The sequence below is a fragment of the Bidens hawaiensis genome, unplaced genomic scaffold (genome assembly GCF_021521415.1).
Source record: "Bidens hawaiensis isolate Kalapana, Puna unplaced genomic scaffold, B.hawaiensis_p1.1 tig00000284_1, whole genome shotgun sequence".
NCBI classification, from domain to species: domain Eukaryota; kingdom Viridiplantae; phylum Streptophyta; class Magnoliopsida; order Asterales; family Asteraceae; genus Bidens; species Bidens hawaiensis.
The window spans coordinates 1,407,262-1,421,944 of NW_027491022.1; the positions used below are offsets into that span (position 1 = coordinate 1,407,262).

The 14,683-nt window shown below is 38.4% G+C and overlaps 1 protein-coding gene across 2 annotated transcripts; it reads right to left on the reverse strand.

Annotated features, from left to right (window-relative positions):
- Positions 1-10,921: 10,921 nt before the first annotated feature.
- Positions 10,922-13,127, reverse strand: LOC143618847 (homeobox-leucine zipper protein HAT22-like). Of its 2 annotated transcripts, none has more exons than XM_077090929.1 (3): positions 12,692-13,127; positions 12,497-12,576; positions 10,922-11,201 (listed from the first exon to the last, which is right to left on the reverse strand). In XM_077090929.1, exons 1-3 carry the CDS (start codon positions 13,112-13,114, stop codon positions 10,922-10,924), a joined length of 783 nt encoding a protein of 260 aa, XP_076947044.1. In that variant the 5' UTR covers positions 13,115-13,127. The 2 variants fall into 2 exon arrangements, with proteins under 2 accessions (XP_076947044.1, XP_076947039.1); XM_077090924.1 differs by having other exon boundaries at positions 12,497-12,579.
- Between the last annotated feature and the right edge of the window lie 1,556 nt (positions 13,128-14,683).

Below are 14,683 nucleotides of genomic sequence, written 5' to 3' on the forward strand. Positions count from 1 at the left end.
GACGGTAAATTTTACTATGAATATTATATTCATTTATATTCAATATTGATTTAAATAATAATAATAAATAAAATTTTTAATAAAACTAATATTATATTCTGATATAATTAATATTAAAATTTGTTTAATTAATTAATCTCCTCGACAATAGTTAGTGATAGCAATAGATATTATTCTTATAACTAACCTTTGTGCAGAGTCATGTCAAGGAATAACGACTACGTACCGGAAGAAGAACCGGTAATATCTGTAGAGGAGGATCCCGAAGAAGAATCAGAGGAGGATCCAGAAGAGGAGGATCCAGAATAGGAGGATCCAAAAGAAGAGGACCCAGAAGAGGAGCCGGAGGAGGAAGAGGAAGAGGTGGAAAAAGAAGTTATCTGTAGAAAGCTACCCAGGAATGTGCCTGATCTATCTGGCTACAGATGCAATAGTTATCCACCCAGGTCACCACGCAGGAATCAAGACGAAGTTAACAGTTAGTATCGTTCACCTGCTAGAGTAGCCAGATTACCCACTCCACCTATACACCTGTCGCCGACGACTTCAGCTACTGCGCGAGTCCGGCAGACTGCTCGTATTCGGGTTACCCCGATTGACCCTACCTCGATTCCATTCAGATCTACCCACGACCGGGGAGACATTCACGCCCTAGGGTAGATCCTTCATCTTCCCGTTCATTGAGTATACCTACCCCTCGCCATGACCTCCCAAACGCAGGAAACAACTCTTGGATGGCTGTCCTGACTGACCGTGTGATAGACCACTCGATAGCCATAGCTAACATTAACCAGGAGAGGAGGGACGTGACCCAGTACTTATCGACGTTACATCAGATAGTACTGAACTTGCAGCAGTCAGATGCCTACCACCACTGTTGTTTGGATAGGGTGACAGTTCGGGTGTGGAACTGTTACTGGGTGATTACGGTGCTGTTATTTTTATGTTTGTGGTTAGCCTATCGTCTGTATGGATAGATGCGGAATATTACAATTATGTATAAATGATCTTTTGATACTCCATGTGTGTATATAGTAGTATGTTATGTTAACGGGGAGCACAACTTTGTACATTATTACAAGCACTGAACCTTATAGGGTCAAGTCTAACAGTCACTTAGTGACAGATTTTGATATATACATGCAAGCACCGGCCTTTATCAGGCTAAGTCTATGTACTTTTTGATATCAATGTACAGAACAATTTGTGATATGTCAGTATGTTATCTGGTTACCTGTACAACATTTATTGTGATTATTATTACACAATGCCGTAGACTGGAATTAGTACTAATTGGCTTATATTTGTTTATCATTATAGAATGGCCCCAAAGAAAGCAAACCCTATGACTGAGGCAGAAATAGCCGAGATGATTGCTCGGCAAATGCAGGCAGTAATCCCGCTTATTGTAACACAAGTAACTGCTGGTGTTAATGCCAATATACAAACAAACCAGCAACAAAACAATAATGCTCCCCCAACCAACACTGAAACAGTTACAAATAATAATCCCCCACCTAATACAAATGCCCCTACCAATGCAAATAATCCCCCACCTGATGCAAATAATGTCAACAACAATGATTTCCACCGAACCCAAACAATAACAATAACAACCCGAATCCCCCTCGAAGGGAATATTCGATCAAAAACTTTATGGCCTGCAAACCGATTGATTTCAAGGGCACTGAAGGGCCAAACGGGTTAATCAAGTGGATCGAGAAAACTGAATCTGTCCTCAATATTAGTAATTGTCCACCGGAAAACATAGTCAAGTATGTTGCTTCTACTTTTACTGATCACGCATTAATGTGGTGGAACACTACGGTACAGATAAAAGGTCAAGATACGGTGAATCGCATGACATGGGCTGAACTCAAAACACTGATGCTGGAACATTTCTGCCCAAAGAACGAAAATCAAAGATTAGAACACGAACTTTGGAGTTTGGAGATGAAAGGAGCAGATCATTTGGGATATACGAACCACTTCAAAGAACTGGCCCACTTAGTACCATGGTTAGTAACTCCTGAAAGTAAACGAGTTGAACGTTATATTTGGGGTTTAGCCCCGGAAGTGAGGAGTTTGGTGAATTCTTTTGGCCACACATCATTTGAGAATGTCGTGACTCAGGCCGGCATCGTAACTTTCGACTTGGTAAGAAGCGGAGTGTTGAGAATGGCTGGGGAATCATCAGGTATGAAGCGAACCAATTATGGATCAGGATCACAAGCAAGGGCAGCAAATAAACGTGCACGCCCAAATACAAAATTATGTCATGAGTAGTTCTGAGGTGAAACGAGACAGGTACAAGGGACCGTGGCCAAAATGTGATAAATGTAATTTTCATCATGTGGGTGAGTGTAGACCGATAATATGTCAAAGGTGTGGAAGGACTGGACACAATGGTGGTCCCAATTACCGAATCGGTATGGAGATGGTAAACCGACCAGCCCAGACAACCCAACGCCGTCATCCCCAACTACCGAGACCACAACCAATTCGTCAGCAACCAGCTCAGCAAAACTCAACTGTAGTGAATCGCCGTGCTTGGTTTGAATGTGGGAGCACGGAACACTTTAGAAGGGACTGCCCCAAACTGAATCGAGGAGCAGTCATCGGTCGAAACCAAGCATCGACTTCTCGGGGACGCGCGTTTGTTGTTGGTTCAGGAGAAGCATGACAAGACCCGAACGTAGTAACAGGTACATTTGCTGTTTCTGATCAATATGCTTCTGTGTTATTTGATACTGGTGCCGATAGAAGCTTTGTTTCCACTAGTTTTGTATCCCTGGGTAACATGCCAATTAGTGAACTAACAAATCCCTATACTATAGAGCTCGCTAACAGTAACTCTATAACTGTCAACCAAATAATCCAAAACTGTTCCATTATTCTTAATGACCACCCATTCCTTATTGACCTACTCCCGGTAGAGTTAGGAATTTTTGATGTTATTGTCGGAATGGACTGGTTAACCAAGTATAAGGCGGAGATTGTGTGTAACGACAAGACAGTTAAAATTCCCTTTTCGAATGGTGAGCTGATTGTAGTACAAGGAGAGAAGTTTGGTTCGATGTTACCTCTCGTGTCTCATCTCAAAGTGTTGAAATGTTTACGCCAAGGTTGTATGGCATTCTTGGCAAACGTGACTATAAAGAACCCTGATGAGAAACGCATAGAAGAGATTCCCGTTGTACGTGAATACCCTGATGTCTTTCCTGATGATTTACCCGGATTACAACCGAACCGACAGGTTGAATTCCGTATTGACTTAATCCCAGGATCAGCCCCCATTGCTAAGGCACTTTACCGATTGGCACCCTCTGAAATGCAAGAATTATCCAACCAATTGCAGGAGTTGTTAGATAAGGGTTTCATTCGTCCCAGTTATTCTCCTTGGGGAGCACCGGTATTGTTCGTAAAGAAGAAGGATGGAAGTTTTAGAATGTGCATCGATTATCGTGAATGAAACAAAGTTACCATCAAAAACCGATACCCTCTTCCAAGAATAGATGACTTGTTTGACCAACTCCAAGGGGCAAACTATTTCTCGAAAATTGACCTTCGATCCGGTTACCATCAAGTTAAAATCCAAGAGGAAGACGTGTCTAAAACAGCATTCCGAACTCATTATGGCCAATACGAATTCTTAGTTATGCCGTTCGGACTGACCAATGCTCCCGCAGTTTTCATGGACCTTATGAATCGAGTTTGTAAACCGTACCTCGACAAATTCGTTATCGTGTTTATTGATGACATTTTGATATATTCGAAAACCAAGGAGGAACACGAGCAGCATTTACGAACTATTTTGGAGCTGTTGAGACAGGAAAAGTTGTATGCCAAGCTGTCAAAGTGTGAATTTTGGCTACAAGAAGTACAATTTCTAGGGCACGTTGTTAACCGATACGGTATCCATGTAGACCCGAGTAAGATTGAAGCCATCAAAAATTGGCAAGCCCCAAAGTCAACAAAATAAATTCGCCAATTTTTGGGTTTAGCTGGGTATTATCGGCGTTTTATTGCTAATTTTTCCAGCATAGCCCAACCTTTAACTCTTTTGACTCAAAAAGATCGTGCTTACGTTTGGGGAGAAGAAAAAGAAGCGGCTTTTCAATTGCTGAAACAGAAACTGTGCCAAGCCCCGATACTGAGTCTTCCAGAGGGAACTGATGATCTGGTTGTTTATTGTGATGCGTCCTGGAAAGGTTGAGGGTGCGTACTTATGCAAAGAAACAAAGTCATAGCATACGCTTCTCTACAATTAAAGGTGCACGAGAAGAATTATACCACCAATGATTTGGAACTAAGCGCGGTTATTTTCGCACTCAAGATCTGGAGGCACTATTTGTATGGCGCCAAGTGTACAGTATACACCGACCACAAAAGCCTACAGCATATTTTCGACCAGAAAGAACTAAATATGAGGCAAAGGAGATGGATAGAACTGTTGAACGATTATGACTGTGAGATTCGATACCACCCGGGCAAGGCTAATATAGTGGCAGATGCTTTGAGTAGAAAAGACAGGATCAAACCACTACGGGTCCGAGAACTTGGAATGATCGTCCAAACCAGTCTCACCGAACAAATTCGTGTTGCTCAAAATGAAGCTCTGAAAGGAGATCACTTAGAAGATGAAGACTTGCATGGGACCGAACAAAACTTTGAAGAAAGAACTGACAAAATTCTATACTACAAAAACCGAGTTTGGATTCCCACTTTCAGCAATTTGCGTGACTTGATCATGGACGAAGCCCATAAGTCCAAATACTCCATTCATCCGGGAATGGATAAGATGTACGAGGACTTGAAGGAGTATTATTGGTGGCCCGGTATGAAGAAGGATATAGCCACGTACGTCAGTAAATGTTTAACGTGTTCGAGGGTTAAGGCTGAATATCAAAAACCTTCGGGAATGTTGCACCAACCGGAAATACCACAATGGAAATGGGAACAAATTACCATGGATTTTGTAACACACCTCCCTAAAACTTCCCGAGGAAACGATGCAATATGGGTGATAGTTGACCGATTAACCAAGTCTGCACACTTCCTTCCAATTCGAACCACGTTCACAACCGAAAAACTTGCTCACATCTACATCAATGAAAACGTATCCCGACACGGCGTACCCGTTTCAATTATTTCTGATCGCGATAGCCATTTCACCTCTCATTTCTGGCAAGCCGTACAAGAAGCTTTGGGAACCAGAATTGACCTAAGCACCGCCTACCATCCCCAAACCGACGGTCAATCTGAGCGAACCATTCAAACCTTAGAAGATTTGCTTCGCGCTTGTGTATTAGACTTTGGTGGAAACTGGGATCAACATCTTCCACTGGTCGAATTTTCGTACAACAATAGCTATCACAGTAGCATTCAAGCGGCAACGTATGAAGCGTTGTACGAACAGAAATGTAGATCACCCTTGTGCTGGACTGAGGTTGGAGATACCCAAATTACACGATCTGACCTGATTCAAGAAACCACTGACAAAATCCGTAAAATCACAAGCAAATTGAAAATCACCCGAGATCGACAGAAAAGCTATGCTGATGTTCGTAGAAAACCGTTATCCTTTGAAATAGGCGACAAAGTTTTTCTCAAAGTATCCCCGTGGAAAGGTGTCATTCGATTCGGAAAAACCGGTAAACTAGCCCCGCGATACATTGGGCCATATGAAGTCATTTCTAAGATAGGTCCGGTAGCTTACCGACTGAAACTTCCTGTGGAGTTGAGTTCTATTCACGATGTCTTTCATGTTTCAAACCTGAAAAAGTGTCTTACTGACGAAACTGAAATCGTGCCATTAGAAGACTTAAACATAAACGAAAAACTGAATTTTGTTGAAGAACCGGTGGAAATATTAGAGGGAAAAATAAAACAATTAAGACACAACAAAATCTCTCTAGTAAAAGTTCGGTGGAATTCGCAAAGGGGACCCGAATTCACGTGGGAGCGGAAATCTGCATTCAAAAAGAAATACCCGCACCTGTTTCCAAACAAAGACAAAGTTGAATAATCAAATTTCGGGGACGAAAGTTTCTAACGGGGGGAGAATGTGACATTTGAGCCAAAACAAGGTACACCTCAGTATGTATTTACCGATTAAGCAAATAAACACCTTTTGCATAACAAACGAACGATTAACCCAACGGGTCGGGTTATGACCCATATATCTCGGGGGGCCATCTATAAGTGATATAAGATCTATACAAGCAAAAATATTAGAAATATGGTCTTAGTTTGACAGCAAACAAGTTAAACGAAAACATGATCGTTTAACTACCCGCTATAGATTTAAACGCGAAAGATAGTTACAAACCAAGCATTGTATCATCCGTTAAGCCGAAAAAGACTTACCAAACACTTATTTGAAATGTTTTAAGCGATCCGTAAAAATATTTTTGATTTTTACAAACATATAGTATCTTTTTATAATTTTACACAAAACTAGCCGAAAAACACTCGTTTTCGCGCTGTTTAACGCACCCGATAAGTTTTTCGCGCCAAAAACCGAACCCGAACTAAATTTGGACCGGGATTTTCGTATTTGGGCTTCAGAAATCAGAAATTTGGGCCGAAATGGGCCCAAAATGGGCCCATGGACTTCCGATCGGCCAGCAGCCACCTCCCCCCCTTTTTATTCTTTCACATTTAAACTAAATCCAAGATATTTTCAACATTATTTCTTGAAAGCTCTGGACATAAGCTCTGTTCCAGCCAGAAAACCTTCAAACCCTAAGGTAAGGGGCTTAAATAAGTAGCTTTTGTACTTGTTTAAACTTGTTTAATACCATAAAAACATGTCTTGGTTACTAAAAATCATTCCTAACCGTGTAAAAATCCTAAAAATGATCCATAAACATGTTTTGATCATACACATGGTAAGGAACCTGCTTTGATAGTTTTTTTGGCCATAAACACGGATTAAAGGGTTGAAACGGCGTTTTTACGGTTCAAAAGTTCGTTTTTGTGCACTAGCCGAAACCCTAAGTTAAGGGTTGTTATGTTGATGAAAAATTGCTTGGTTTGTGATATAGGACTTGTACCTAGCTTTCTTAGAAGCACAAGAACCTGAAAGGTTGATTAAAAAGTCGGAAACGAGCCAAACCCGCTAAGGTAATGCCGAAACACTCGCTGGCTATTTAGGTTAACGTTGTGATGTGCATATTTTTAGGACTTGAAATTTTTCAGGGACATCAAGGACCATGTCAATGAGTCCCTGTTTAAATTTGGAAATTTTTCGACCATCTGAGAATATTTGGCGAATTTATTACCGAATTAGGACGTTTATTTGGGAAAAATAGCTAAAATACTTCAAAAATTATGAAATTTTTCTGGGAACTTAGATTTGATGTATTTTGATCACATATGAATTTTGGAATCATTTGGAGAAGTTTTAAGGTGTTTTGTTTATTTGCGTTCGTGTGAATTTTTACAGCCGAATTTGGGCCGAAAAGAATATTGCACGAGCTTTTTACAATCTGAAATTGATACAGGTTGTTTTGAGACATGATTTGAGTATTGTGGAATTTTTGTGGAATTTTTGGAAATTGTTTGGGGTAAACGGACGATTTTCAGGCGAAATATTGCTGATAAAATGAATTTTTATAAATTAATAAATCAGTAAATAAATTCCAGAAATACTTTTATAAAAATCTAAATATTTTAATTGATAAGTGGTTAAATTTTCATAATTTAATGATCAACTTTTAATTAATTATGCTAATCTGAATATTAAACAAATTCAGTTTTTATAACAACCGGCAAGTTCGCGACTAACGAACCTGCGGGAATATCAAAACACCAAGAGTGATCAAAAATCATATTTTTGAACTAATTAAGTAAAAACGAACTTTTCTATGAAAAACCTGGGCAAACCGGATGAATTGTGCGCGTTCCTTCTTAAATCAAACTGAATAAACGGAAACGGCCCCCGTGGCTAATCCGGGACCCCAGTAGGTGATCTTTCTTTATAACTTAATCACTTTAATAACCAATACATTTACCCAAGCTTATTTTCCCATAACTGTTTTCTGAACGCGTAAACGAACAACTCGGCCCAGCTAGGAAAACGGGAATCTGAGCCAAGTTCGGTTTTGTGTATTAAACATTGAACAACATCACAACCTAAGCCTATTGCCACTTTCTGGGAGTTCTAGCTACACCCAGATTAGTTATACAGCCCAGTTTAGTATTGAGATTAAAATAATATTAAAATATTAATATTATTATAATATTGATTTATAGGAACTACTGATAGCGGACCGAACAAACCACGAGCTGATACAGTACTGATTATCTACTAAACCGTGAGTTTCATGACCCCGCTTCTAAACTGTTTTACGAACTTTTGGGGTGAAAAGCATGTTTGCTTATATCTATATACTTATCTGAAACATGTGATGATATGAATTATCTAAGTGCTAACACATGAAAGTCCCCACTAACACGGTGATTAACTTCGAGCCGGTGGCTTGTGAATAGTACTATTGGTTTGACAAACCCAGGCGGGGCCAGCACGATTGCTGAGACATTATCCCGTTTGCACATGTCCATATTTTTACGAACCAGCTATGTAGTGTTAGACATAGCTACTGGGGCATGTTGTGGGCGGAAAGGGGCCACAGTGGTTGATTGAGCGTGGGAAATGGAGGCACGCAGCACAAACAATCCAGGCTTCACTGTAGCCTAGCATAATTACATCACATACATCATTTACATACATACATACTTATTTCATGATTACAAGTGCTGACTTGTGAATACTCATTACTGTTTTCTTGAAACTCGTGAAACTCACCAACTCTAGTAGTTGACCCGTTTTAAACTGCTTTTTAGGTGTACCTAAATCGGAATGATTGGGTGATCTGTCACTTGGCTGAAGTGTGTGTTTGATGCTATGTGAATAGAAGCAAAGGCGTTAGTAGTAAGAACGTTTAGTTAACGAACTAGTTTTCTTTGTACCACCTAGACTGTAAAACAATGATAGAACGAAGAAATGTAATATAGTGTAAATTAGTTTGTAATGTTTCTTTATAAACAATGTGTTGATACCAGAGGTGTCTGTTACATTCCCGTTTTACGCTTCCGCATTGTGTTAGTCGGGGTGTGATAGTTATTCATTTTAAAAAATTATTATTAGTATTATTATTATTATTATTATTATTATTATTATTATTATTATTATTATTATTATTTTAGGATATTTTAGATCTTCTACCAGAAACACCTCCGCGGAAGATATATCTTAAAATAACTCCTGCCGAGAACACCTCTCGCTTGAAGTCCATATAAACAGTGGCAACGCAAAGGCAGCTTTTCATCGGGGGGGGGGGGGTAAATCATGGGGAAATTCCTTAAAAGTTACTTTTAGCACCTCATTAGTAAGCAATTCTTCTCACGTGTCTACAAGCAAGAAGAACAATGGATTGGGGGGCTTGAAGACGTAGGGTCCTGGACCCACCTGGATAGAATAAAAACCTTTGTAGGAGAGTCCACATTTTTCGCGGAGCATCACCACTAAGCAGGAGCATTATGTTAACAGAGGCCCCACCTTGCGCTGCGCGTCACCTCTAACATTCTAGAGGAATTGACTAAAAGGATCATCCTAGGTATGACACAAAAGGAAACTATCTTCATGAAAGAGACCACTAGCTAGTAAAGGGATGACAACACATAATCAATAGCACTATATGGTAAACATGCCGCCATCACCACCTTCCCTTAAGCACGTGCAAGCTCGCTGATTGGTGGATTCCCTAACAATGCAGCTAGCCTACTTCTTCTCTCCTACGCTTCGGCTATAAATACCACATCGATCAACACCAATAGTAAAAGGATCCAGACTTATGCGCAAGTATTCCTGTTACTTCATTTTCATATATTTTATCAGTCACCCATACTGATTCTCACGCCAGATGGTAGTTACTTGAAGACCCCCCTTCTCCTTCTTGTAACGAGCACTCCGTGTTTTATTTTGCAGGTTACTCCATTCAGATCAACTGGACTATATACCACCTTCGTGGGAAAGACTAACTTCGACCTAAGGGCTAGATATCAGACGGGGGTTGAACTAGTGTTTCTTCAGGGACCTCTTTAAAGATTCCAAGTTAAGGGCGAAGACAACGTACGGACAAAACCCGTGAAGAGCAAAGGGTCACCATTACGAACAAATAGAGAAGGGAGTAGTCAGATGTACCAGAAGGTGCATGGTAGAGGCAACTTGACGCTGGACTAGGTTATGTGTACTGCTAGAGTCAACTAATATCATAACAGGTCGATTGTTGATAAAGCCGGGTGAGATGTAAAGTGGTTACATGGGCCGTTCCAAGAAACGTTGCTGAAGAGAGTGCAAGGAAGTGTGGAATGTTGCTTTAGGAGTCACGAATGCCAACGAAGGGTGAAAATACCAGTGGTTTGAACCTCATCAGAATTATCTATGATCTGTTAAAATTGGGGCAGGTCACATTTATTATCGAGTTCGTATTTTCTTAGGCAGCAAACAAAGGCTTGCGGCATGGCGTTGTTGGAGCTGTTCGGGTGACGAACATGCAGAAGGTAAAGCTGTGGTCGAGGTTTTTAGAGAAGGTTTCAACGAAAGGGTGGACGTTGAGGAGCTTGTCTACAATATATTAATTTCATATTTGTATTCAATTTAAAGACAGACACATACTTAAACAATAAATAGACATACATTCATTTCATTTAGTCTTGACTCACAACAAAAAGAATATAAAAGACACAATAAATTTCAATATTTTCCAGCTAAATAACTAACTAATTATACTAATCAAATGAAGCCATCCCCTTGTCACTAAAAAAAGGTAGGGCTATGCACTTGTGATTTAAATAATATTTTTTGTTTTTATAGTATATATGTAACTACTCAATAGGCACAAAAGAACACTGATTAACAGGCTGTAGTTGGATTAGTGAAGGAATTGAAGAACTGTGGTTTAGCAGCCATTGCAAAAGGGTTCTTCAAGACGGAGGATTTGGCATCCCCGATCCTTTCACATGATGGACACATGGTCAGAGTGGCTGCCGGCAACTGCATGTAAAATGGTTGGGACGATGTTATTGCCTTGAGTTCTTGAAGCTCTTTTTGAAGTCTCCGGTTCTCATCGGTTAATTTCTCGCAACATTTCTTCATGTGTTCAAAGTTTAGTTTTGTTTGCTTCAGCTTTGTCCTTAAATTTAGAAAATAAACATGTATTAAAATCATGTTCTAAATAGAAAAAAGAAATTAAAAAGAAATAAAGTCTGGGCCCCTAAGTTTTAGGGTTTACGTTCTCTAAATTTTCAAGTTAAACTAGCTCTACTCTATATGCTGCTTTTGTTTCTTTTATATAAATCGTATACGGACAGGATAGCATACTTCCACGTGTTGAAATTCTACAAAAAATTATAAATTTTTTCACAAGCAAAGCCCATTTTTAAAACCAGCTTTATGTCCTAAAAATTGATGAGCTGACAAGGCTTATTTGCGCCTTACACGCGAGTAACAAAAATTTAGCATAGTTGCAACTAGTTATTCTATTTAGTATAGAATGATTGTGGTTATATATTGCAATCAAGTGGCGACCAAAAGAGCCCCCGTCAATATTTTGGTCTGTTGTTACAACCTCATTCATCATGCCTTGTTTCTTCTTGCTTTTCTTTTAATGAAAAGTTATTTTCTATAAAGAGAATGAAGACAAATATACCAATAGAAATACGGATAATGCATCAATAAAATATGCACCGTTAAAATAGTTTTGTTATGAAGTTTATGTTTCGAAAAAAAAAATTATTTTGTTGAGAATTAAAACTTGTTTAAAATAACATAAAGTAAGTGAATCCAAATTTAATTACCTAATATAATTTTATAAAAAACTTTTATTTAAAGTTACTAAATTACAATCCGGTATCGTTTTTTTAGCTAAATTACAATAAATGCATAAAAATTACAGTGAGAAAAAAGAAAATATTTTTTGGGAACCATTGCAATCTGAAAAGTCTTATTCTTCCATACATCATGTTTTTTGTTACGTTACCGAATAAAAAAAAAAGAAAAAAAAAACTTTTTTATTATTGTAAATAAATATCCTAACTACACAACTGCAATTATTTAAATAGTGGAGTAACTACTTTTTTTTTCTCACGATCAACAAAGCACGACCACTCAGTGTACCTAGTAGTAACAGGTGACGCCTGTCCGTGATCCCATAAGTTGTTGGTGACTCGGCCTGCCACCAATTCCAAATTGGAAATCATTGCCCAATGGTAAAACCTCTAGCTCGTTCATGTCATTTTGTCACAAACGAGACTTGAACCAATGGCCTTCCGTAAACAAAATCGCTGGGGTACCACTAAAGCGCTGGTCTTTTGATTAAATCGTGGAGTAATTAACATAAGTTGAATAGCCGTCTAAGTAATTTCTTAAACCTTTTGTCTTAAATCATAAACATGAATGATCTTGAAATTAAATAGGTATGAGGAATACCTGGCTCTTCTGTTTTGGAACCAAACTTCAACTTGCCGGGGCCACAGCTTTAGTTCCCTTGCTAGTTCTTGCTTTTGTTTCTGCTAATAGTAAACAATATTACTATCATTAGCTTACAATATTTACGTTAATTATCTCAAACTCTTGAGTTTTGTGTGTGTTTGAAGAAAAAAGATAGGGATTAATAATACATACGGGGTTTAAAGAACTATGATGTTTAAAGGCTTGTTCAAGAAGAGCGGACTGCGTTTTGGTAAGCCTAAGTTTCTTCCTACCATTAGCACAATCATAATCATCTTCAACATCATGATCATCAACACTTGTAGCACTCATCACTCTTTCCGATTCTTCACTCGCAACCTCTCGTTCCCTCTTAGAACTCGTATGTGAAGACGATGAGCCTCCACCACTGACTACAGAGCTATATTGATGATACAATATACCAATATCACAACCAACCACACGTCGTCTATGGTCACCATCATTGCGAGAAAGACCTAAGGTTAACGATGGCTCGAAATTCGCCATGTTCATCGTGTTGAGTTTGACCATGGATGGGCTGGATGGCGATGAATTAAGGCTTAGTCCTAGGACAAGCCCTGTGACGGTAAACTCCATTTGATGGATGGATTTAGGAAAAAGATGAATTGATAGATAATAATGAGGAAAATAATTGGTAGGGGTTGGGGTGGTGAGAGCTATGAGGGAGCTTAAAAACAAGATGATTGAATGTTGAAAATGGAATATGGTGTGTGTGTGGAATTACTTTGGTCAAGATAATGATAAATGAATGGAACTAATAAAGAGAAGAAAAAGGTATACTTGATACTTCTTGCTATACATAGGTTGACCTTTTTTGAGCAATAACTAACCAGAACTAACCAGAATCAAAGTAAATTTCAAGATTACTCATTTGATGCAACTACTACATTATTTTTTTATTTTTTTTCTCACCTGAAAAACTAGTTTAAGGATGAGATATAATGATGTTATATGGATAAAAATCAAAACAAAACATAGGAAGTGAGTAATTGACAAATTTTATGCACAATATATGAGAACTATTTTAAAGAACCTTAAAAATTCGTATATTCCAAAAAGAACAATTATTCCCTCTTTAGCACATAATTTTTGCACATTTAGCTTTCATTTTTAATTAAGGCATTTAGTTCTCTAAATCAAATACTTTAAATCAGCTATTTATTTATTTATTAGTATCATATTTTTTATGCACAACAAATTTCTGAATACATATATACAATAGCGAATTGATATTTATAAATAGTTTTTATTTAAAAATGTTTAAAATACTTCAAAGCAAATACTTATAGTTTAACAAGCTAAATAAATGTATAAATGTTCATATACTTATCAATAAACCTAGTTTAACAACTAAAATTTGAGAGGAAAAAATATCATGTTGGGGCCCATCTCAGCACGTTTATAGCCCGTCTGTGGGGACACACCGCACACCATTTGACAAAAGCACCCCATTTATAAATTGAGTGAAGCAGCCACCTAGTTTTTGCGGGCATTCTAGGAGTGAGTGGAGCGATGGTGGGTGGGCCGGTTTGTCTTGGTACCGTCATGAACATCACTCCATGTGCAACGTGGCCGACAAAAAAAAACTGAATCTGGGTCGCCACGTTGATTCTCCCAAGCTTCTCAACAACTTTATGACTATTCAATGGTACCATTCTTTAGTAAACAAAGTTAAAAATTTATTTTTTAACCTATAAATTTAACCAAACATTTAACAATTTTTCACACAAGAAATCAATCTCGTTTTCTCTGTTCATCCAAAACGTCTACATCTCTCTCAAAATCCAATTCTCTCTTTCACCAAACAAATGACACCTAGAGTACGACCAAAACATTGGACCGATGATGAAGAAGTGGTTTTGGTAACGACTCGGTGTTGGTTCCTAGAATGGATTTTGACAATATTGATACGTACTATCAGAGGTGTGGAATCCCTCTGATTAACACTAATAAGCTGTATACGAGTAGAACAACAACGAGATCACTTTAATTCTTCTTCTATTGATTATAAACTGAGTACATCCAGCACTAGAATCACGACATGAATACTTAGTTCATTGGACAGAGTAATGCAGCTGGAATAGCTATAATGCTTTTTATAAACCTAAATCGAACTTAACTTATATACTGGTTAAGTTTGCCATG